Source organism: Lineus longissimus, chromosome 9 (assembly GCF_910592395.1).
Source record: "Lineus longissimus chromosome 9, tnLinLong1.2, whole genome shotgun sequence".
NCBI classification, from domain to species: Eukaryota; Metazoa; Nemertea; class Pilidiophora; order Heteronemertea; family Lineidae; genus Lineus; species Lineus longissimus.
The window spans coordinates 20,178,162-20,203,856 of NC_088316.1; the positions used below are offsets into that span (position 1 = coordinate 20,178,162).

At 40.5% G+C, this 25,695-nt stretch overlaps 3 protein-coding genes and 1 long non-coding RNA gene across 7 annotated transcripts in view; 2 read left to right on the forward strand and 2 right to left on the reverse strand.

The window, feature by feature from the left end:
• Window positions 1-281: 281 nt before the first annotated feature.
• LOC135493575 (transcription factor IIIA-like) lies at window positions 282-3,918 on the reverse strand. 2 transcript variants are annotated; one of them, XM_064780996.1, is made up of 8 exons: window positions 3,764-3,918; window positions 3,174-3,283; window positions 2,770-2,860; window positions 2,447-2,535; window positions 2,052-2,212; window positions 1,604-1,827; window positions 1,412-1,462; window positions 282-1,097 (listed from the first exon to the last, which is right to left on the reverse strand). In XM_064780996.1, exons 1-8 carry the CDS (start codon window positions 3,857-3,859, stop codon window positions 510-512), a joined length of 1,410 nt encoding a protein of 469 aa, XP_064637066.1. In that variant the 5' UTR covers window positions 3,860-3,918; the 3' UTR covers window positions 282-509. The 2 variants fall into 2 exon arrangements, with proteins under 2 accessions (XP_064637066.1, XP_064637065.1); XM_064780995.1 differs by having other exon boundaries at window positions 1,412-1,465.
• Window positions 3,919-4,198: 280 nt separating this feature from the next.
• Window positions 4,199-12,550, forward strand: LOC135493518 (uncharacterized). Its single transcript, XM_064780895.1, has 7 exons — window positions 4,199-4,728; window positions 7,207-7,305; window positions 7,568-7,594; window positions 8,118-8,314; window positions 8,584-8,668; window positions 9,153-9,364; window positions 9,574-12,550. The coding sequence occupies exons 2-7, from the start codon at window positions 7,240-7,242 to the stop codon at window positions 9,668-9,670; spliced, it is 684 nt and encodes a 227-aa protein (XP_064636965.1). The 5' UTR covers window positions 4,199-4,728; window positions 7,207-7,239; the 3' UTR covers window positions 9,671-12,550.
• Window positions 12,551-14,174: 1,624 nt separating this feature from the next.
• The window catches only part of LOC135493895 (THO complex subunit 2-like), an 86,368-nt gene continuing 74,847 nt past the window's right edge, over window positions 14,175-25,695 (forward strand). For all 3 annotated transcript variants that reach the window (XM_064781538.1, XM_064781541.1, XM_064781540.1), the window contains exons 1-8: window positions 14,175-14,244; window positions 14,904-15,060; window positions 15,541-15,592; window positions 23,338-23,408; window positions 23,707-23,828; window positions 24,112-24,248; window positions 24,537-24,697; window positions 25,105-25,200. In XM_064781538.1, coding sequence (XP_064637608.1) covers window positions 14,180-14,244; window positions 14,904-15,060; window positions 15,541-15,592; window positions 23,338-23,408; window positions 23,707-23,828; window positions 24,112-24,248; window positions 24,537-24,697; window positions 25,105-25,200 — 861 coding nt within the window. In that variant the 5' untranslated portion in view covers window positions 14,175-14,179. The remainder of the gene's footprint in view (window positions 14,245-14,903; window positions 15,061-15,540; window positions 15,593-23,337; window positions 23,409-23,706; window positions 23,829-24,111; window positions 24,249-24,536; window positions 24,698-25,104; window positions 25,201-25,695) is intronic.
• On the reverse strand, window positions 15,313-16,996 carry LOC135493897 (uncharacterized). The gene is made up of 3 exons (XR_010448314.1): window positions 16,774-16,996; window positions 16,418-16,442; window positions 15,313-15,719 (listed from the first exon to the last, which is right to left on the reverse strand). It is a non-coding gene; the product is annotated as an uncharacterized LOC135493897 (long non-coding RNA).

The window sequence follows — 25,695 nt, forward strand, 5'->3', positions numbered from 1 at the left end:
CTTCATGTGAAGGCTCCGAAGTCTGCCTGCAGACTCAAATGACAAATGTAGATTCTCTCTGGACCTTCATGCAACACGAGATATTCATTGTCACAATCAGACAGTACCTCCCCAAACAAACAGCACGATTACGCCAAAGTGACATGGCTCATTGTGACATGGCTCATTGTGACAGTGCCAACAACTTTGGCACGTTTTGATTCTTAACAGAGACTAGGAGACACAACATTTCCAATTTGCACAAATGGAAGGAACACTTTTATCAATTATTATAATCTTTATTCAAATTCAAACATAAACTAAACATGTGATATGAAGTGACGCGCTCACTGTTACATTAGTTCAGTCAAGAAGAAAATTATTACAAAATCACTTTGATGAGTCTGAACATGAAATTACATGCATGAACGAAACGAAACCTGGATGGATAGTTCAAACTGAACATAGCACTGAATTCTGTAAATCACAACTAACCCACGATTCTCAGTTCTTCATTAACCTAACCAATGTCATGTTTCCACATAACCTACCAGATTAGCCCACATTGACTTCCTGACGCCATCATCCAAATTGGCTCGCAAACTTTCCGTTTTACAAGAATCAACAGGACTACCATCAGAAGGGCTGAAGTGTCCACTGTCACTGAAACCAGAGATATCCTCCGTGTTTAAGTCTACTTTCAAATCAGAACCCTTTGCACTGGCGGTAACCTCCATTGATTCACCACCAAACCCTGAAATAGTGTTAATATTAACGATGTTAGTTTTTAAGGTTTCACCGTCCATGTGATGGTCATCACCCTCCTGAGGTATGACTGTCACATCTTGCTTATCACCGTCCATGTGATGGTCGTCAGCCTCCTGAGGTATGACTGTCACATCTTGCTTATCACTGTCCATGTGATGGTCGTCGGCCTCCTGAGGTATGACTGTCACATCTTGCTTATCACTGTCCATGTGATGGTCGTCAGCCTCCTGAGGAATGACTATCACATCTTCCTTATCTGGCTCAATCATTGAATGTTTCCTGGCGTCATAACCGGACAGTACTGAAGCAGCACTGATCTTAAGCAAGCCCTTTCTTTTTCTTGGCCTCTTCTGCAAGCAAAAATGACAAAATTTACAACAAATCATTGCATACATTTTCTACTGAACTACTTTCAAGTTAGGATTAATCTATAATCTAATCTATTCTTGCAACTCTTCATACTTCACAACACCAGATACATGTAGCAGAAAAAAGAGGTAGTGAGGTTCACCAGACTCCTAGACAAAAGGGAGACCACAATCAACTTGACATATCGCCTCAGAGCCCGACATTGGGATCCATCCGACATACTGGACTATTCACCAAGCGTCAACATTCAAGGAAAGGAACAAGTGTCATACATGTATCCTTGTCAAACACTAACCTTGGCAAGAGCTGACAATGGGTTGTGTACATTGGCATGATCCAACATGTTCTGCTGCAAAGACAGAGAGAATTTAGCAAAACTAGAATTCTTGAAAATGTCTAGAACTTTCTTGAGCCAGTTATGCTTCAAGGCAGGAAACTTGTTTAACTCTTCTGAATGACTATCAGACCCAAACGGGACTCTTCTTACCTTTGACACATAACTTCTACCACAACCCTCGTAAGAGCAAGAGAACCTTTTGCCATCATGGTAAGACTTCAAGTGAGCTGTCAAGTTTCGCTTCTCATAATAGACTCTCGTACAATCTTCTTTAGGGCAAACAAAGACGGTGCGTGTCTCCTCGTGTATAACCATGTGGCGGACTAGAATACGGCGATGTGGGAATGACTTGTGGCAGGTAGGGCAGACATGTTCTGAAAATGTAACAGACAACCAGGCATTAACAAACGATCAAGCCAGCAATAGAATCCATTTCAATCTTGAAAAATAAACACCCTGTCATAGTCCTGTCCCAGTGTCTAAAATCTCAACCGACTCAAGGTGACAACAACATGAGAAATCAGTTTCAATTTACGGAAAAATGTCTACCTCTGACATGTTGTATGACGATGCTGTTATCGAGACCACCTTCATTTACCTGACTTGTGATCAGCAGCCACGTGTTTTCGCAGCTGTGTCCATTTTTCAAAGTGTTTAGAACAGCCATCCTTTTTACAAGTATAGCCTTCGTGGACTTTCAAGTGGTGCTTGAGTTTATTATTGGCCAGAAAGGCAGCCTCACAACCTTCATGGTGGCATCTGAAAGTCAATGAAAATATGAATAGTCGAACAAATTGGAGTTGCTTCATTGGACCAATATGGCCTCCATCATGCTTCATGACCGACTCTATAGACTAGCAACAACATACAGAAAGTAGACAGGCTGTTTCAGTGATGGAGTGGGAAGTTGGGGTTCAACATACGCACCATTTGACTATGTCCACTGCCACAACCAGGCACTAAAATAGTATCATACATAACATGATAACTTACGCGAAAGGTCTGATATTGGTGTGGACATATTCGTGAGATTTTAGATGCTGATGTTTCTTGAAGATCTTGTCGCAACCATCATGAGGACACTGAAACAAACGATCAATAGCAGCTAAAGTACATGACAAAGAGAGCTTCATCACATAATGGTGTCATTTTGACTCAGTTCCTTGGTTATTTGGTATCTTTCTATATTTGTACATCAGAGACACTGTGTCTTCTAGTTCCTTTGGTGAAAGAGATGACATCTCATTATGACTTGTGTCTTGAGTACAGACAACTGCTGCTCTCCTTGTCAGCTTCTACATGTTCACCTCTCTCACCTTATAGTGTTGCTTTTCATGTCTTCTTAGGAGATGTCTTCTCAGGTTCGTCTCAGACACGAATATATCTTTGCACTCAGCATGGGGACATCTGAAAACCAGCAATTCTATTTTTGTATAAAACAGGCTCTACATAGGCCATCAGAACAGTAGGAGCTAGAACAGAATCATGGCATTACCGGGCAGGTACGTTTTAAAACAAAAATTCTATTAAGTTGCTCAATGCGCATCAAGACTTGGCCTATTCAAAACAAGAGTTAGATAATTTAGAATCCACATTGTTTCTTAGCCTTGAATGATCCTTACTGCCACGACAAGCAGCCGAGCGGAGAGAAGCTATGGCCAGTATAAGAGTACGAGTATGAGGCCCTGGGCCTGGGCCGAGATAGAATTGATATACTTACACAAACACTTCTTTCGTGATTGTTTGATGAGCACGTTCTACATGGCGTACCAAATGAGAATGTCTTGCATAAGCCTTCTCACATCTCTCCAAGTCACACCTAAATGGCCGCTAAAGAAGAGAGGGTACACACTCTGACTGTTGTCAATGTCAGTGTTGATTTTACGGTCTAGTAGAAATTCTGGGATTTTCCTTTTATAGACAACCTGCGAAAATTAATTTCGGCCAATTTCAAAGACAAAAGACCCTTTTCAAAGGCAACGTCTGTTTACCATCGCATAAAAATGAAAATAATTATACAAGCTTATTCGACCAATTAACTTGAAGTTGTCAAGCCTCCAGGCCTACCGCCACTAGGCCTACCGCTGTGACAGCGGATATAGTCCCCCTGGAGTCATAGTCCGGTGTATTTGACCAATTAAGCAGCATGATCTATTGTACCGCTAACCCTAACCAAAACATTTAGCAATGCAGGCTATTGTTACACGGACTATCAGCCCTAGGACTACTATCCCCGCCACACCGGTAAACGGTGTGGCAAAACGTGCAAGAGAAAACCCTAAATTTCAGCACATTTTCTGCAATAAATACCTCTCCAGTGTGGGTTCTTTCATGTATCTCTAATCTATATATCCTGGAAAATGCTTTTCCACAATTTTGATGCAGACAGACGTGAGCCTTTTTCATTTTTGGGATATAAAAAGTCTACTTTTTTCCCACTTTTGCGGCCGCAGCCATTTTTAACAATCTTGACACTAGAGGCGCTGATTTCCTCTACATGCTGCTCCGGCTGATTCCCGACCCGCATTTTAGAACAACCGGTCAAACGAAGTCAAATGAACCAATCAGCGTGCAGCCCTTACCACAACGTGTCCAGGTCACATCGTCCCCGGGATCGCGGGACGATGAGTTAAAAAATCAAAAAAATCATCATATATTACACATTTTATTATCAAAATATCACCATATGACAATGTCAGTAATCTACAATGTTCAGTGTTCATGACTGTCCGGCCATATTCGGGGTCAAGGTGTGCGCATTTTCGAAGTAGGCCTAACTGCTTTGCCGTTTTCCTTCTAAGTTAACGGTTATATCAATGGGGCCGAAAAAGCTATGAATATAAAGTGATGTCGGCATCACAAAGAGGACTTGAACCAAAGATGTCCCATATTTGGCATAACCTCATTCGTATAGGTATATAATGACGCGTGTGCCAAATATGGGAAACAAAATGGCGACGCCTGGTGTGAAAATTAAAAAAAATAAATCGCGGGTTGAAAAGAATTCCTGTTTTTTTTTGGAACATTCCTTTGCGCCCGTAACGCTACCTTGGCTCAGATTCGAAAGTTGTCTTTCTGTGTGCTTTTGATGCACGTGTGGTGTACACCTCGAAATCCAGGAGCTGAGGTTGATGTTTCGGATGACAACAAGTTTGCTGGTGCTTGTTTGCAAGTTCTCTTTCAAATCGAGCAATATTTTCATTAAGATCACTTAACATCACTTTCCGATTTCTCGATTATTACCTCAAACGATAAGGGCACGTCGTAAACTTTCGGTAAGTACGTCGTTAAAACAAAAAACATGAAAATAAAAAGGTTTCAATTTGTAGGCCTATTTGGGCCTTCAGTTTCACTCGGTTTGACATGATCATCACTACATCAGCAGACTCTGACATGTTAGATGTTTGATGAGTTTCTTCTTTGGTTTCTTTCTCAATCTATAATGATGTGGATTTTGCATGAAGATGTAGATGCAGAATGCTGAGATCACTATGCACTTTACTGATTTCTTCATTAGTACTACCAAGACTAGGCCTAGCTCTTGGTATTGTTAAGTGGCACAAGCTTGGTCCAGGTCAGCAGATCATCATAGAGATTTGGACAGACAGTCAGGGAAAACTAATCCCAGTGCAGTAGTGGAGATATGTCGAGTCAAGTCACTCCACTTTGAACTTGCAATTGCATACATTCAACATGTATTGTTTGTACTTGTAGCACTGAGGTTTTCCTGCAAATTGCTTTTAACAGGTCTATTTATTCGTTATCTCCAGCGTGTTGAATATCATGAGCCTGAATTGCTGGTTGTTTTCAGAACATGGTAGCTCATTTGCAAGTCACCCCCCTCCTTTCACTATGTTCACTATGATGTCATCCATAGATTTCGATTCTATGCATCTGAATAAGCCTATGTCATGTATGTGCCAATATGCTGAGTTGTGCCTGGTCTGGTGTACTGGGGGCTTCTGCTAATAAATGGAGTAAGCTGCGCATGTCATTTTTATGATAATCAGAGGATATTTATGTATGTAGGCATGCTCAATGCTTAATGTGGTAGATGTGGGTACATTTGTATAATGTGTAATGGATCAGGGCTGTTGTTACATGTACATGATACAGAAGTGAGAAGATAGTCATTCATACATACACATCTACATCTAGTAGTAACTGTTATCATGATTGCTGCCCTTTCGAGATTAATTTTGATTGGCAATTCAAATTTGGGTCATCTATGATCTAGCTTTCATTACATGGTTGTTGCACGAGTTCAATCCTGTCACTGGTAAATGTAACTTTCATTCAGGGTGAAAAACCACGGAAAAAGCTTGTGAACAGTTATGTTTCAACAGCCACTAAGTCAGCCTAAGACATGTATTTTCAGATTTTTCAGTGAACACAATTCTTGTGCTGTAAACCGTTTTTGCAACAAGGAAGTTTTAGGGATTTTACACCATGGATGTTGCAGGCTTGGCATTCATATCATGAATATGTCAGTGCTCAAAATAAGCGGTATCGCATCGCAATTTGCGACAGAAATTTTAGGAATTGCGATATAAACGATCTTGGGCAAAAACAAAATCGCGATACATCTATTTTTAGCTACACCCCATAATTTTCAAGCTACAGGGGTAGAAATACGGTCTTGGCACTTAAAATGAAAAAAGTATGCGTTTTCTGGCGATACAAATATGTTTTAAAATACCAGTGTACTCGCCGCGCCGCCATAGCATGCATGCATGTACATGATATAATGAAATACATTGTTTGGATCCAAGTTATCCTAGTCCCCAGCGCTTTTGAAGTACGGCGAATGAGTGGTCTACTGCATTGCGTATCAGCAGCGGGAACAAGGTTCTTTGACAGTGGGAGGCAAATAGAATGTCCGCAGGTGTGGCGCAAGGCATCATATGGGTGGTTGTTCTAATTTACTCCCACTGAAACGATTGTCAAAATGCGCAGTTACTCAGTGCGCATCTGTCGTCTGCTCCAAAATGTCGAGGCAACTGGACCATTTTGGAAACCGCACTCCCGCATTACCACTTGCCACAGCACGCAAGCGATCGGCAGAAACACCCCAGGCCCTTCCAAAAGATGCCAAGAAGGCATACGAGGAGACAAGACAGCGTTTAGTAAAGGATGATTGGAAAACGCACAATATTCACAAGTCAGATTAGCGTAAAACAGCCTACAAAACGCACGTGGTTTTGACTGGTCTTGGTGACATCTGCTTTTATATTGATTTCTCTTGGTCTAGCTCCGTTTGTGTATAAAAGAGGATGTCACAATATGTAAAAGGAAGATTTTGGCGTTAGTTTCTGACGCACACGTTCCCGTCAAAGCGTAGTAGAGTTGCTAAATTTTGTTTTCCAGTGGCAATATCTCGCAAGCTTTTATTCAAGACTAAAATAAACTCATTGGTGTACTGTTACTTGATGTTAGTTTCAAATGAATAAATTGAAGAAAAACAGCTTTCTCTCTATTTTTCTTGTGATTCATTTATCATTTTCACCAGTTTCTGATAAATAAAGGCAAATAACAATGAAAGTAAGTCTTTTTTATTCATTTATTGAAATATCAACGCACGTTGGTCCGATGTCGGAAAAAGTTGCTATACATAGCTTCAAAACTGCTATACAAGTCAAGACCTTGTATAGCAACTTTGCTGTGAAAAAAGTTATTTTGAGCCTTGTATGTAGCTCTTCAGTCCATGTAGCTTCCACACTATGACTAAAGTTGAACATATATTTCTCGTCCAGTTTGTTTGTGAAAAGTCAAGTAGAGACTAAACGATGGCGGACCAACAGAACCGGCCTGTCCCACAACAAGACTTTGAAGACCTCAAGGGAAGAATGGCTGTAGGTATACAGGGTGTCCTCATGAAATCATATTATGATACTAAAACCTGACTTTGCAATATGATACAGTGAATGTAGACAACACCATCAATCTATTCCCAAAACATCTCAAAACATTTCATTCCAAACCAAGAGGCAATAGTGGTCTCAACAACACCTCTGTCTTTGGTCAAAACAAGGCAAATACCAGTCATTAGTAAAATGTAAACTAAGGTTTTTTCAAGGCAATCTCAAGTGACATGTTGTATTGCTTGATTTTCAGATGATCGCTGAAGCAGATCCTTCACAGGTACTACGTTGCTGGTCGTCCATTGCATTGTTGATAGCCTGGTTAAAACTATTATGATCACTGTCACAGTGACATCATTTTGGTCAGTTTGGATCAGGGATGAACAACTTGCCTTTCTTTCTTGACTTCATTACTAAGAGTTGCTTACGCGAGACTGATTCGATACATGATTGACATGATGTGCAGTTATAAACTCAGCTATAGGTAGCCATGTGTATGCAGCCTATGGTCGTGCTTATGGCATGTTGACAGTCAAGAGTTGTAACATGGCCATGGCAGATGGCTTGTAGATTGATCGCTGACACCATCTGTCTCCACCATTATCATACAAATGATGGATTATGATCAGTTCATTTCTTCATCAAGTATTGATTTTAGGCCTATTATAAGCAACAGTTTACAATGATCCCAAAACGACCAAGAAAGTAAAACAAGATAAGGAGGTCAAAGCCCTGACATGGGCTTTGATGCTCTGATGAGGGTGATTGTATGCATCATTTTCATTGATTCTCTTTCTCTTCAGCATCATGATGATTTCTCCACCCAACGATTTCTAAGGGCTTTCAAAACGGCCGACGCCTCATTTCAGGCAATGCTCAAATGTAATAAATGGAGGCGGGACTATGGTGTGGAATGCATCTCACCAACTGAGGAGTGTATTCAAAAGGAACTTATAGCACAGAAGGCACTACTGTTAATGCACAGAGATATCATTGGCAGGTGGGTACCGATGCTGTCAGTCTGAATGACAGCATTTCTACAGATGTGAACTTTTGCCTGTTGCAATGTGTCTCATTGCTTTGCAAAGTGGTTTAGCTCAATCAATAATGAAGGAGCAAAGCTAACATGGAGCAGGACTCCAGATTTCAAGACAGGGTTCCAAAGGGTCCATGCAGAGCCCATATAGATTGGTTTCTCTGGTTTGATACATGTAGCCTACAGGAATAACGTGCTCTCTGGCTATAGCCTTTGTAACTTTCTCCTTTCAGACCTGTGATCTATATAGCGGCGAGGAAGCATGATGTTAACGAAAGGGACATTGACGAATTCACCAGGTTTATAGTTTACACATTGGTAAGTGGACTGTGAAACACTCGGTGTAAAGTGTAGAGTGGCGTGGCTGCCCATTTCATGCGTATTCATGGAATCAAGATGGTACCAAAAAACTTGCTTCACTGGACATCATCTTTCCTGTTCCCATGGAATGAGTTAGCACCTTCCTGTTGATAATAGCGTGTGAAAGCGAAGGTGTGGGAAGGGCTGTAGTCACACTATTTCCTGCTACTTACTTTTCACTTTTCCCAAATCTAACATTCTAAACTGTTGTCACTTTCATTGTTGCGAATGTGCGATAACCAATTTGCAGCTGTGTGTTCAATGGTTTTAAAGCATCATAGAGCCAGAATTACAGTCATTTATTCATATTATCATCTCCACATGGAACTTTTCTTATTTTACCCAAAATATGCGTCTATTCTGAAACCATCATGCCAATTCAATATGCCAACTCAAGGCCTGGTAGGTTTGGATTTGAAAACATGTTTGTATCTTCTTGCAGGAGAGAGCTTGCAAACGTTGTCACGACGAAATCATAGACAATTTATGCATTGTATTTGATCTAAAGGACTTTAAACTAAGCTGTATGGATTATCAGTTTGTGAAGAACCTCATATGGCTACTCAGTAAATACTACCCAGAACGTCTCGGTGTCTGTCTCATCATCAATGCTCCGACACTATTCAGTGGCTGCTGGACTATCATCAAACAAATGTAAGTAAATAAAATACCCAAGAAAGGACCAGTTACCCTGTCATTTATGAAATGTTTAGAAAGTTTATATTTTCCTCCAAATGCATGGTCTCATCATCATCATTCGATCATGGTGAACCCACATCAAGGAGATGAATGTAAGGAGAGAGATAGTTAATAAACCACTGAGTTTCTTCGTCTAAATGGAATAATCTTCTTTCTTATCTTAGGTTAAGTGAAGCTACAGCAGAAAAGGTGAAATTTGTTGCTGATGAGCAAGATTTGTGCAAGTACCTCATCCCCGATATTCTGCCTGAGGACACATAGGCAGTGCTGCGATATATATAGAGCAGGTACCAGTAGCCTCAACGTGACAGCTCAGAGATGGTGCCTGGCCCAGCAAAGCCAATCACTTTGACCGACTGGGCATTCTTTCATGAAGGCGTTTAGCAGTGTTGACACTGACTCCCACCTAGCGCTAGTTAGTTACCAGTACACAGTTTAACAGTTTGAGTGTAACTGCAGACCCTTGGGGCATAACACACTCGTGCTCTAAATCGGCTTCATAAACTTCCATTCTAGTTCTCTGTTGCATGGAAGTGCTCTTGTCTCGTATGTGTCATATTGTTTATTTTTGTCACCAGATTTTGTATTCAAGAACAAAGCGTTCAAATTTAGTGCAAATCGAGTATTAGAGTCTCATGTATGGTTTAGAATTCTGGGTTTACTTCAGATAGATGGGATATGAAATCTGAGCTGGCCCAACAGTGTGTTTACTATGTGACCACATGTAGATGTTTTTGTGATCTGAGATGTAGCACAAGGGCATTTAGGAACAAATTTTAAAGAGGGTTTGGGTGCGAAACATCTGAGGAGGGGTGATTTAGAATCATGACAGAAACCCTGTAGATTATTGAGTATGTTGATCAAGTGTAGTGAATGTCAAGGTCAAAATTATGTTGATGGAGAATTTGTACAAATGTTTGTCTCTATGGCTCTAGGTCAACATGTAGGCCTAGTTGAAGCAATACAACGTGTTGTATTTCTGTTTGCAGCTTTTACACAGGGCACTCGGCTTTTATATCTCCACTGTGATGTGTGCTTGTTTAAATGTTGTACAATGTATAAGGGTAGTTGAATTATAGATCTGACTCTGTTAAGGATTGCTCCCTGATGTAATGTCACCATGTATTATGTGTTCATGAATTATACATGTCTCATGGCTGTGAATCACCATGTTTTTATCATTCACCACATTAAGGTTTAGGTTTGCATCAAAGGTGAAAATTGCTCACTGGTTTTTGTACTTACAACTTACAGGGTGTCCAAATAATGATATCTCATTTGATTTGACCAAAATTGCAAGTTGTGGTCACATGGCACTGTCATCAGCGCTGACTCACGATTGAAGCATAATCACTGTCAAATTGTTTGGAGTTATTTTTTGTGCAGCCTGTATCAAAATTTTATCCTTAAAAAAAACATCTGACCAATATTTTGTCAATATCTTATAAGGACATTTTAGGATCTGCTCTCTGACATCTTTATGCACCTTGACTGTGTTAAACCTTAACCTAATCTGGCAAATTCTTGTAATTATTCCATCCAAATTTATGTTGGAGGGAATTTTAAGCTCACTTTTTGCATCCTGCAACATTTTTGATAAAATTTTCTGAGGGTGTTTTGTACAAATTTATATTGCTATGATGAACCTTTATAATTAGGGATAGTTTGTGACATTATCAGCAATTTGTCTGTTGTTCTTCAAAACCAAGCAGATCTGCTTCAGTTAGGGAATATAACGCTACGTGGGAATGATAGGAAAATTTGGTGTGCAAACAAAATGGAGAGTGCGAAAGCTTGGCTCTGGCAGCTAAATTGTTGACGATTTTTTATGTGATAGAACATGCATTATCATGGTGGACGTTATCGAGGCCACCTAGTTTGTAGCATTCGCACTACCTTTATGGTGAAAACTGTTGTTTAATTCACAAGTGTTTCACATGGAATCGCATACAGTTGTTGTCGTAGCATAATCTATAATCGAGTTGTTGTCTATTTGCAACTGTCAGAGTCATTTGAAAGTCCTAGGAATTCGGACCATATGTTGCATGCAGTTTTCAATGACTGGGACAGTTGCAAAACGTCATCAACTCTGATGAAAGTTATGATCTCAGTACTGCCTGTCTTTGTAGAAGTATAGCAGTGTGATTGTACGGTTTGTTGAATGTTTGGTTTACAATGATTTTAGATATTCACATTTGTGGTCACTATTTGTTCTGTCTGCATAGCAGTTTGCTAGAGGATTGAAGACTTATAAAAAACTACAAATGTAGGGATAGAAATATAAAATCAAACCAGATGGTTCAGTCATATGGTAATATATCTCTTTTTGAGACTGTTTGACTGGGACTTAAAGTCTGTATTATTGTAGTGTTGGGCTGCGTGTCTTCCAGAATAGATGAGCCTGCTGTGTATGATCAATGATCATGTTAAATGTCATCTCTATTGATAAAAGAATGAGCTGTTCAACATATTCAGGGTTAATTTTAAAAGGTTGAGTAGAAGCCTGTGTTGTGATGAGAATTGTGCTCTTTACACAGTGGTTTCAAAGTTGGTGTAAACATTGCTTAACCATTGATTGAAGTTGGGGTAGATATCATCAGTTTAACACTGTCGTCCAACCGACCATATAAATATGAATGAAGAAGTAAAAAGTACTGCAAGTGTATGTGTATGTGATTAATAGGTGATTGAGGGGGACTACAAGCCCAGTGTCGATCAGAGTGGTTGCTCCTCATCTGCCAGATTCAAGACACACTTTTCCCCCAGTGTCTTTGATCACAGCGCCATCATGCGGCAACAGCCACATCAAGATGCTGGTGCAATCCAGTCCGCATGATGGTGCAGTGCATTTGGCAATATCATTTAATTACTGTTATGGTTTGTGGGTATTGTGCATGTTTACAAGTTGTCCTGGTCTCTTAACATCTGTCTTGGGTTTATTGCTCCCAAACAGTCATACTGAGGTAGAAACTTGGGACGTCCGGTAGAAAGAAACCCGATCTTTTGGACAGATCTAACATATCACAACTCAGTAATTTGGTATTTTGCGACGATGTATTGCGCAGCAATGAGGGTTTTAATCAGGTTGCGAGTTTCCGGACACGAATATTGTTTGTTACGATATAGAAATGTTGTTCAACTGCGAAAAGATTATTTTATAAAAAAAGTGCACCTTGTGTTTGTGTTGTTGCCTGACTAATTGAAGGTAGAATTCCATGTTCTATCATCCAATCCTTTCGTGTGGCCATGGTACCTACATTATCAGTATCAGCATCTACCACGAGGACGCGTTGAGGACAGAATCACTGTTGACCACGACTCCTCCATGTCACAGACAAACCAAGTATGCCGTGCAATAGTACATCAATAGAAACATGCCTTGTCCTGTATGAAATGATACATTCAATAGACATGGTCCACCCTGTACAAACGTGGTGCACTACGTTGGGAGAGATTAGACGGAATACGCCTAGTGAAGAGGCATGGCACATCAAGCAAAGACTAGCAACATGGCGCGCTATGAAGGGGGAGGGCAGATCCAGTAGAGACATGGTGCACCTTGTTGAACCCGACACACCCTGCAGATCAGAGCAATGGCACATTATTGGGGACAATTTAAGGTGCACCATGTAGCGAAACGGAACATCCATTGGAGGGAAGGACCAGGTCGGTCTACTGTCTCATTGGCAAAAGTCATTCCTGAGGACCAGCTGATAAACAACAAACGTGTAGAGCCTCCATATAACATTTGTCACATCTTTGAGACAATGGGGCTCCATGTAGAAACATGGTGCACTATGTAAAGAGTTGATACAGTCACTGCTTTGCAGAAAGAACAAAATGTGAAATAGATAAAGATCATACTATTCTCCACATATGCAGTATAGAATTTCAATCCAGTGCTTGAAACTTCATCTGAACATTGAAGGGGTCGTCCATTTATTACTTCATGTGCTCTTTTAGCTGATTCTGCCTCGTTATAACAGACAAATGCATATGGCTTCAGTTAGGCCTACCATCACAACATTATCCAAGATTCCAAATGGTCTGAATGTTGACGACTTGGAATGGGATGGATGTGACAACATCTTATCGAGGACCGGATGACTGTCTCCAACTAGATGTACAAATGTCTCCTTTAGTTCTACCAGGTGACAATGTCCTGAGCAAGGACAGGACGGATGTGACAATGTCTTATATGTCTCACACTGAACGTAAAAATGTCTCATTTTAGCCCCAGCATGTCACATAATAATCCAAGCGACAGCGGGACAAGGGTCGAGACAATGATTCAATGTCTTTATAATTGAGGAAAAATGTCCAGAGAACTGTGCGAGTGTCTCGAACTGAATGTGAAAATGCCTCATTTGGCCCCACCATGTGACAAAATCCGATCCTGAGTGGATGGATGTGACAATGTGTTATTGAGGATAGGATGTTAGCTATTTTAGGCCTAGTCCTTGAGCGATGTATAGATTCGGCTTCACTGTGACTGTGGGCATGTTATCACTTTTCGAAAGTGTTCCAGACTCCATGCATCCATCATCCATGGGCGCAGCAATATTTGATATTTAGTCTCTAAACGAATGTATATTAAAACGTCTTTTACGACTTGTTATGTACTTTAAATAGCTCTTTCTTGCTAAGTTTGTACTAATACAAAGTACTGACCGTATTTCAGGTACTATTTGCTGATAAAATCTACGTGAGAGCTAAAAATTGAAGTTTATTGCGTCCGAAAATCTCTCATCCGGGTATTGAACTAACAAAATGGCGAATTTGATATTGAATTCCGAAATGATAAAATCCATCGAAAAAGGTGGTAAAAGTGATATGTAAGTTTCCAAAGCAATAAATAGTGCAAATGGCAAGAAATTTCACGATCTATAGCACCAAACGAATTTGTTTAACTGGTTGGAGGGCAAGGAATAGATCGATGGGCATAGATGGGCAATAAATCGTGATCAGTCACTGACTGTGTGAGTGTGTCGGCACGCTAGTCGCTACCGACTAGGCCCTACCGTCTTCACCACCATCCAGATCTTGATGAGTAAAGTAGTCCCCAGATGTCGACCCCTCCTGGCTTTCTTTTTGGCATGACGGTGATTTTAGTGGAGGCCGACCTGCACTAGGCTCCCACTACCAGTGCCATCCCATGCCCATTGTAATTCATTAATTGTTGGTATGAGAATGTCCAGTTAGGCCTAGTCCAGTCTACTCTAGGCTCTACTATGATATAGCCGGTAGGTCATTGCACTTGATTGGGAACAACGTTTATGAAGACTTTGCGTCACGTAAAAATGCATGGTGACGTGACGACGATCAACACCACGTTATGTAAACGTTGTTCCCAATCAAGTGCATGGATCTATAGTCATTAGTCAAGGGTGAACCCCAGGGCCAGGGGGAAGTCAGAGTACACAGATTGGGAAAGCTCTTTTGAATAGCTAGTATTACTACCATTACATGTTTCCTCAAATGTTCTCTTTTCTAGACTTGGTCAGTGTAAAGTGTACCTGCGATCAGAGGATGGAACATGGAACAGTACAAATGGGAAAACGTTGAAACGATTGTTTTACGAGCTGTGTGGCAGTGTGGTGGCTGGTGACATGAAGGTGGAAACAGTTGCATCAGTTCTACAAGATGTCACTGTAAGTCAACAATCTTTTAGAGGAAGTTGTTGATAAAAGGCTGGGGTCTGCTTGTGGCCACCAAGGTCACTGGACACTGCCATTGCCACAGAAAGATGTGTAGTTGGGCCTTGACTTTGGTAGCTGGCCTTGAGGGAAGAACTTTCTTCTCCCTCAATAAATCTATTTCCTTGGAGCAACTTCACCTGCAGTCTCTTGTCTCAAAAAGAAAGGAGGCACCAAATGTGCAATAAGGCAAATGTATGTTGTTAATGTTTATTAGTACACTAAATGTACTTTAGTGCATTACAGTGACCAGTGCATTGATGTGGTCAGTTCACAAATACAAGTCTCAATGTACAGGAAGCGACCTTGCTTTACAGGAGGGTTCAATTGGAGATAAAACTTGACAAATTAGAAGTTCCTCGAATTAACATCACTATTCCTCATTCAAATTTGTGTTGATCTGAAAGTAAATGTGTTGTTTTCTTGTGATTTCAGGCATGCCACAAAGATGTATCATCCCTCCTGGTCGACGTGTTCTCTTTACTTGGTACGGGATAAATCTTAATTCTTTCTCAGGTTTATGTGCTTAAATTTGCTTACAAGTGAGTATGAGTTTGGCCAAGATGGCTGCCCTGCTGGTCTGGGTCGTACGAGATGCCAAGCATGGAGATGTCCTGGAAGAAAGGCAAGATGTGCTGGTTAAGTTTCAAATGGTAAATGTGAGGGCGTTGTTTGTAGGATGTAATGTTAAGTGCGCGATTTCCCCATCTGAGGTTGTGTTGGAAGAAGAGTGGTTCCGCCTGCCTGCCCCCAATGCAGTGCCCAGGAGGGGCTCTACTCCGGTGCCATAAGTCCCAAGAAGTCAACACCATCTTTCTCATCTACTAGTGCCTTGAAGAGCATTGAAATCAGGTTTTAAGATATGCCGCGTTTGGAGAGTTTAAGTGCTCAGGAGTTGATGGGGTTATGTTTTTAAAGCTCGATAGTTAGATGGGAGGTATCATCAGGCAGAGCCAAGTGGAGAGTTCAGGGAAAAGTTCCCATTAGAAAAAGCTGTGCAAGTGAAAAAGTCGAAAAGTGCTGCATTCAAAATGTTTTAGTTGAATAAAGGAATGATCTTCAGAAATCTGCTGTGGAAAAGTATGTCGTAGAGAATTCTCCGGGTAAATGTAGAATAATATGAGAATCACTGTCATCACATGCAGTTTTAAAATGGAAAAGGAAAATGAACACTAAATATATATCGATTCGTTGCTCGGAATAAGGCATGGGACTTGATTGTAAGTCATGGTGGTCAGGGGCTCCTTATCCATGGTTATGGTTCTCCACTCGGCATTATAGACCTTTTTATGACTTTAGCAAATGTACTTACGATTCTGTCGGCCTTTGTGTATGCGCTGTGGATAGAGAAAGGATAGACTGATGATAGAAGGAAGGTGGGGTGTATGTGGTGCCTATAAACTTTTGTTAAAAATGGACCTGGACTTCTAAGCAAATTTATTCTCGGCTGTCTTGTGTTTACGAAAAAGTCTATCAGAATCAACAAAATTGCCTTTTGATGATGCCCAAGGTGCCGGGCCAGCAACCTACTTAGCCAAGAGATGAGACCTCCCTGCAACTTATCCAACTGTGAGTGGTAATTACAAGTGAGGATGGCTGCCTGCTATTTTCTAGAATCAAAAGAGCAGGTTGGCTTGGAAGTTGATTCGTCTGGAAGCTAATACCTACAGTCCATCATCTGGTTAGTTGTGTTGGACGGATGGAATGGAAATCTTGCCCTCGTACTGGAAGAAAGACGTCGGTACTGTGCTGCTGCTGCTTCATGTGACGTTTGAATGGAGGATGTTTCATGGTGGAGACTGGGAACAACGTGTGACTCGGTGTGTCGTCGTTGGATAGCCAATCATGGAGTGGTCCGAAAAAAGAAGTGGAATGGTTAAGATGAATTTTCAGTTATGGTTAAAACATGTGTTACGAGGATGACTTTTGTCGACGGGCATCATTTCATTATTCTGAAAATGTTCGATTTTTACCGATATAAAACATCAAATTTGATTTCGAAATGATATGAAACATCTCTTTGTAGCTTGTTATAATACTAATAGTGCTGGAGAAAAGTTTCAAAAACCTAAATGAATGATCTAATGCTTTCAGCCTGTAGTGTTCAGTTCAGGAGCTAAATTTGAAGTGTGATATTTTTTTCTGAAAAGTTCAATGCTAGTGGATTCAGTGGTTCAATATTGTTGCATTATCATGGTTCTCCCCTGGGTCTGAGAACAGTCTGATGCATAGTCTGCAATTACTTAGATCTAAAACACTTGTTGGGATGTTTTCGGTGAACTGTGATGGCCAGAGATCCTCTCGACCATGTGGAGCGGCCATGATTTCCAACTGCATCATATGACGACCAAAGAGGCGGTTTCATGATTTCATTGATGCTGTCTTCAATAGATTCTAATGTTCGTTGTTGCTTGGACCATAGCTTTTGGCCCAGGCAATGAAACCAAATCAGGGGTACTATAGAAAGGATCCAGGGGGTCATGTTAGTAATCTTCAGGTGACTCTTATGAACAGTTTGGGGCAAGAGTTGTGTTTGATTCAATAGTATACTTATCTTCTGCCTGCTTTTATTTCGCAGTCACTTAGTTACCACTGTGTGCCTTAGAGGGGGCAGAATGGTACTGTTTAGACAAGAAGCCTCTCCCACAGCCCCAGGAATATTGGATAGAACGGCACTGTACTGGGTCCCAGTAATAAATATTGCCATAAAGACATATGATATTGTTCTGGGACTTATGTAAGATTAGTTTTCTCCGCCAAACCCGTGACTAAAGAATTAACAACTTGTGTTTAGTCAGAACTTTGTAAGTTACCACTGTATGCCTTAGAGGGGGCAGAATGGTACTGTTTAGACAAGAAGCCTCTCCCACAGCCCCAGGAATATTGGATAGAACGGCACTGTACTGGGTCCCAGTAATAAATATTGCCTCAAGGACATATGATATTGTTCTGGGACTTATGTAAGATTAGTTTTCTCCGCCAAACCCAAAACTGAATTGGATTAACACCTTGTGTTTATTGGCTTAACATATGCAAACACTTCCTAATGAACCCCCTACAAGAGACAAGTGGCTCTTTGTCTCCCCGACTTTGACACCCTCCTGCGAACATATCAATAGATCAGCCAGCGGTCCTTGATGTCGCCGCGTGGGTTGACTATGCCCATTGAACTTGTTTGCATATGCCAGGAACCCACTATCTGACATCCATAACAGTAATATTCCCTATTCAACCTGTTACAGTCGGGTGCTACACCACAGTCGGGATAGTGGGGCCAAATATATTTAAAACTTACATTATCCGTTTTAAACATAGGTTGATATTCTTTTAATTTTATAACATCATTTAAATGTAACCCATATTGCACCAATGATTAACTCTATTTAAGAGATATTTTGACTTGCTGAAGCCATTCATCGGATCATTCAACCCTGACCATTGGGTGAAGAAGGTTGCCGTTATAATCATGCTGTACTAGTCGAGGTTCACTAGTTTGTCAAAAATGTCACCAAGACTGAAAAGAAATTGTCATCTAGCGCAAGTTGAGAGCAGGACTGAAAATAAGCGTTGTTCAAGTTTTCGAAGTGTCATATTCCATGGGGTATGTGTCCAATGAACATGTTTCTGTTAGAAGGAGTATCGAGTCACGGCAGAGAAGTCTGCAAGAGATCATTAAATTGTACACAATCGGAAAGATCCATGGTGTCATGGTTCATTAGGAATTCATCAGTCTTTGAGTTATCATCTGGCCCTTCTGTAAGGTCAGTTATCTCCCCGATACACTTGTAAAGTATCAACACCTTGTGTTCAACCTACTTTCATTTAGCCATTTATTCTTCAGTTACCACTGTATGCCTTAGAGGGGGCAGAATGGTACTGTTTAGACAAGAAGCCTCTCCCACAGCCCCAGGAATATTGGATAGAACGGCACTGTACTGGGTCCCAGTAATAAATATTGCCATAAAGACATATGATATTGTTCTGGGACTTATGTAAGATTAGTTTTCTCCGCCAAACCCGTGACTAAAGAATTAACAACTTGTGTTTAGTCAGAACTTTGTAAGTTACCACTGTATGCCTTAGAGGGGGCAGAATGGTACTGTTTAGACAAGAAGCCTCTCCCACAGCCCGAGGAATATTGGATAGAACGGCACTGTACTGGGTCCCAGTAATAAATATTGCCTCAAGGACATATGATATTGTTCTGGGACTTATGTAAGATTAGTTTTCTCCGCCAAACCCAAAACTGAATTGGATTAACACCTTGTGTTTATTGGCTTAACATATGCAAACACTTCCTAATGAACCCCCTACAAGAGACAAGTGGCTCTTTGTCTCCCCGACTTTGACACCCTCCTGCGAACATATCAATAGATCAGCCAGCGGTCCTTGATGTCGCCGCGTGGGTTGACTATGCCCATTGAACTTGTTTGCATATGCCAGGAACCCACTATCTGACATCAATAACAGTAATATTCCCTATTCAAACTGTTACAGTCGGGTGCTACACCACAGTCGGGATAGTGGGGCCAAATATATTTAAAACTTACATTATCCGTTTTAAACATAGGTTGATTTTTGTGATTTGATAGGGTTGATGGGTTGCGTGGGAGGTGTTTTTGTAGATTTGTATGTTTGATTGATATCATAAATCATTCTCATTTAAATCTCCCACTTTCACTTCACATGGCAAACAGGACTGTGTCTGATTGATGTCGGTGGGATTGGTACATCTCATCTGTCATGGCGATCAATCATTCTTAGCAATGGTGCATCTTCACTAGTGAAGTACTTGAAAGAGTTGACTTGTTTTGTGCATCTACCCAGTATTTTATATTTGACTGTTTTGTTACACTGCAGGCTGGATACATTGCGTGTGCTGCCAATATTTATCATTAAGAACTGATTTTATGTCCTCAAAGACAATGTGATGAGATGGTGTGGCAATTGTCACCATTCAGATTTTCACAAAATTGTCACTAGTTAAGGTTGTTTGATAAAGTTTAAAACTTATTTTTGAATAAAAATTAATGAGAGTGTTAAAATTCTTTCGAAATTGTGATTCATACATGGATGACCTGCAGCATTGGCAATGCCATCTATTGGGTTAAAGCCACATCAAAGAGAAAATAAGGAAACGATTCATGGATATTTGTGCGTCAGTCCATCAGGAGTATGAGTAGGATAACCGATTGTTCTCATAGAGAGGCTGTTCTTCAGCATGCACAGTGTATTACATGTGTGCATAACATAATGAGACTGAGTAACTCCTGTGTTTTGACGCTGACTTCACTGTGATACAATGGCCTTTTAACAACAATGGGTGAAATCTTTGATCAAAATCGCATACATTTTAAATGTACTTTCAGGATAAAAATGTATATAAAAAGACATCAGTTGCAATTTAGACCACAGTCAACTCTAGATAAGAGAGGGAAAATGTGCTCTACACTTTTCAAGTGGGTAGAGCATGATGTCATTTTACTTAACTTTAACCCTTTTGCACACCTTCCTAAAAACAGTTTGTGCAAGATCAATCTATTAGAGCCTGAAAAAACAACTTTGAAGTTCCAACATTCTCAACAGAACAAAATTCCGAAAAAACACTGAAAATTAACCTACCTACCCAACATGTTCTTCATACACACTCTCTGCTTGTACTGGCCAAACAAACCAGTTTGAACAGGAGTTGATTGAGGTGTCATGTGACCCAAGCTCCTTCATTACTATGACTGATGATTGTCTCGGTGTCAAGCTATTATGATGACTTTAATCCTTAGCTTTCAATTGTCCTATACAACATGGTTCATGCTTGCTTGTAAGAGAGGTGCACCTCCAGATGAAACAAAATCCTTTGATGTGGAGTGGAACCCCCAGTAGTGGGCACCCCTCTATTAAAGACACCCTCTATAAGGACACCAGTTTTGGTCCCAAATAGGTTCTTTATATTCAATTTGACCTTGCTTATGAGAACACCTCTCTGCAAAAGACCGCCCTTTTCCATCGGTGCTGAGAGTTTATTGATAATATGAAGAACAAGAAGCTGTTGAACGATTTGTAATGAAAGAAACCCCCCCGGTATAGGATAAGGAAATCTTGACATTGTTCTCCTAGTTGATGGATATTAAAGTTGTTGTGAATTTGAAAAGTCATAATATTTTACCTGGTTAGCCTGCCTTTGGTTCTTTTGGTCATGAAACGCCGAATGAAAACATTCAACATCTGAATGTCTTAGTGTTATGGTTTAAAATGATAAACTGACCAGAAGGTCTAAATAAGCTGAAATTATCAATACTTTGAAGTCAGACTCAGAACTTGGGAATTTCGAAACCTCACTGTTGTTCGATTAAAGGGAATGCCGACTGGATATTCTATTCTTAAAATACACTATCATTGTGCATCAGGCTGCAGAAACTGGCTTGATGATGCAGTGCTTAGTTGTCAGGCTGATAGATGAAAAAGATCATTCACCTGGCTTCTGAGGATCAAATGCAAGTAATGCTGAGAAAATGGCTTAAAAGGGAAATCATGCTGTCACATCTTCTGTGTCCTGGTAAGATTATGAAGATGTGAGAAAATGGCTCTCAAGGAATCGCCGATAAAACAAGATTATTGACAGAGTTTCATGCAATCATGTCTGCCTCATGTGCAGTCTGAAGTTGAACAATAGATCTGTGATTGGCCTTGTTGCTAAACGTTGAGGATCAGAGCCGAGAAAATGGCTTTGGAGGAATTTCAGTCGTTGGAGAGAGACTTTCTATTTGATTGGGAATATGAGTTACTGGTGGAGGAGCCTGGAGAATAAGTGGAATGATAACGCTGCATTGGAAATGTATGGAGCTGACTAATGTGACAAATTCGAGCAGCAAAAGACTTTCATGGCCTTGTTATTTCATTGAAAGTTTTTTGAAGTAAGAGAGTGGGGTAGTTGAGGAACAGGCTATTGCCGATGAGATGTGGTGTCATTTGATCCAATCATTCTCGGAAGAGCTCATGTTAAGTGAATTTTTTAGGGCTCTGCTTTGGGTCAAATTTGGATGTTGCCTTGAAAATGTGAAAAAGTATGTGTTTTTTTGCAAGTATGGGATGGATATGTTTAACTAGGGTTTTCAAAAGTTTATATGAAAACACTTCAGCCATAGAGAAAGAGGGTGTTTGGTTGGGAGGCCGTGGGTGGCTTTGCTGACGATGTCACCACTAATCTGAGCCGAGGAATAGAACGGGTTCTGAAGAAATATTGCTTCTTCGGGATGGGAGAAAGATCAATTTCATTTCCCATGAATGCTTGGGTGGTGTTTGGGAACGTAATTCCCAAAGCCTATTAAATAGGTTTTGGGAATATTATGACAGATACTTGTTGACTGGACAGACATTTTGTGATGACTGGTCAGTTTCACCCTGGTCATTGTGGATATTCTCTCTCTGGTGAGAAATCCCAAGTTCACAGAGACAATGGGTGGAAAACATGCAGCCATGGATGGCCTGGTGGACGACAAAACCATGTGATTGCTGCATCATTTGGTAGATGATGTCACAGTCTGCGGCACATTCATTCCTAAATCTCATCCCCAGTAGACCCTCATGTGTTTGTAAGCCATTGACCTGCACCACATGTCAGTCCAACCTCGGGCTCAACTCATTTCCCAGCCAGACTTTGCCTATTGACCTGTCTGTTATCTTGCTCTCTTGGAGGGCTTTTACCAGCTTTCCTGCTGAGAGACCTTTACTGTCTTAATACCTAAGTCATGTCATGTGTGATTTTGAATTTGGCAGTAGACTCATTCAGCTATTTCTCTTGGAAGACTACATTTTGCTTCCTGCTGCTGCCTAACTTCAACGACCTGCTCAGGCAAATCTAACTCGATGAACAGTTCTGCTAGCCCTCAGATTGAGGGTCTGATGGTGGCAGAGTTGCAAATCGCAACGCTCACCATGTGGATGACTCGCCCCCTTCAAGTTGCCGGGCAATTTACAAGTGCAGGAGTTGGATGACTACGATTACCCTGTTGTAAACCCCTTCAATGCCCTGATCTGCTGGTCTGCACTGCAGCTGACTTCTCGCCCTCGAAAACATGTCCCCTCAGACCGTTGGATAATGTCAAGTGTCCTAGAAGACTGCTGTCTACCCCATTAATGTCCTCCCCACTGGCCTGCTCTTGCGCAGATCTCTGGGAATACACCCTTCCCCGCCTGGTGGATAACGTTGTGCCTGCCATGGCCTGGTCTTTGCAGATGTGGAGATGACCTGCCTAGAAGACAAGGAGCAGATCGAGAGGTTTAAAGCACTAGTTTCAGCATGTTTGGTAAGTAAGCTGTCTTCAACAGTAAGTTTACAAGATTGTTAAGGTATCAATGAACATGCTGTGACCGGAAGTCCTGATGCTGCCGTCTCTGGATCTCCACTCAGAAAGTCGGTTTAGTTTCATGACATTCTGTAATGTAGTTTTATCAAATATTGAAATGCAAGTCTTGAAAATATCCAATATTACAGATTGACGAACAATAACATCTCCTTTAGGTTGCTTGAGTTTGAAATGCTTCACCATATTATTCGAATATTCCCAAACGTATTTCTCATTCTGATGTGTGTTTGCTCTCCAGCCATTCATACCAGACGTCCTGCTGAAGGAGCGCCTTGATCAAGAAACACTAGAGAGCATTGGATTGATTCAGTCAAAGTCAGCATTTCAAACTAAATATGTCAAGACCAAGACAAGGCTGTAGTAAGTGTGGCAGGCCTCGGTTAAAGGCTGACATCATTCATATTCGTTGTCTTTTCTTATGCCTCAACTATATCCAGTGCACTTATCTAACATCAGGTGACACTAATAGTCGTAGTGTTGTGCATGCAAGCGTTGCATATTAAACCCGATGTCCCTATCAACTTCACAACCCTGGGTTGTGATTTGTTTGCATAATGATGGGTGAAGGTTGAATAATCTATCAGATAGGTTACGGCCTAGCCCAGTAATATTCCAAAATTGTATCTTACTGCTTTTCTTTCAGTTACAAGCAGCAGAAGTTCAACCTTCTGCGGGAAGAGAATGAAGGATATGCCAAGCTGAGCACGGAACTTGGACAAGACTTTGCCTCAGTTCATCTCACGTATGAACGCATCTTACAGAATATCAAATCACTCATTGGTAAGGTCATTCACAAAGAGTTGGGAAATCTTCCCAGCTATGACCTTCCTTCTTAAAGGGACTCTGTAGGCAGTAGCTTAGTAGGCAAGAGAAAGTGACACAAACTTGCCTATAGGGGTCTCTCACATCTTACTATTGACCAAAAGTTTTGTTATTCTGCAGATTCAAGTGAATTTGACAACCTGATCATGTTTCACTGACCTGGACTACTTCAGTTGAATGAATCTTATCACATTTCTAACAAAGTTTTCTAATAGGCTCATATATGATTTCTGACATCCTTTCCAGGTTGTTTTGACCTTGACCCCAACCGTGTCCTTGACATCATTTTGGAGTCATTTGAATGTCGCCCTGAGCTTGGAACTGTCTTCATCCCACTTCTCAAGAATTACACAACCGAACGGGACATGCTTTGTCAAATACTGGGACACAAGTTCCACTTTTACCAGGTTGGTTTTCTTTCTTCATGAAAAAGTGAGCATTTTTGCGAGATACAGTATATAATTTCTGAGGGAACCTGTTCGGAGAACATCTCAGAAAGTTGACAGATTTTGTCAAATGTTTTGTTGAAGTGGTCAATAGAATCGACGAGTCGCCAATTAGATAAAACATGAATCAAAGCAGGCATGACTGTTGGTAAATATGTAGAGAAAGAAGACTAATATGTACAGTGGAACCTCCCTTAGCGGACAACCTCTATCAGGGACAGAGATTTTGGTCCCAAAAAATAGGTCATTTCTACCAAAATTGACCTCTGCAATCGGGATACTTCCCTATATATGACAACACCTGTTGGTGTCCTTAATTTAGAGGTTCTTCTGTACCATGTTTTTGATCGGACTGATGAACATTTCAGATGACACAGGAACATGAAACTCCGGCCTCACTATATAAAGTTGCTGCTCTGCTTCTGCATCATAAATTGATAGATCTCGACATCCTCTATCCACATGTAAGTACACTATTCTTAGCATTGTTTATCTTGTTCCTTAAAATTAGAAAATTCAAAAAAGGGAGAAATATTTTTCCAGTCCAAAATCATTGAAAAATACTTTCATAAAATTCAAATTTCTTTATTATACAATGAAGAAAGAAAATTTGTTTTTAAAAAATCGAAATTTCAAAAATAATTCAAAAAAATTCAAAAACTTTGAAAATTAGCAAAAATCCGAAAATGTTTTTTTGTTCTATCATGAAAAAAGTTAAAACATTAATTTTTAAGATGAAACCCGCAAAAAACACATTATTTGTCTGAAATCTAGAAAGCTTCGATCAATGAGGTTTATGTCATGACCAGCGCATGGAGAAAAATCAGAGCGAGAAAAATCTGATTGTTGTTAAATTAAGCTTCATTTTGAAAATGTTGATGGGTCATCAACTTTGGAATTGAAAATAACGCAAATTCTAAAATTGAGGAGTTCATGTTAGAAATATATCATGTTCTGTA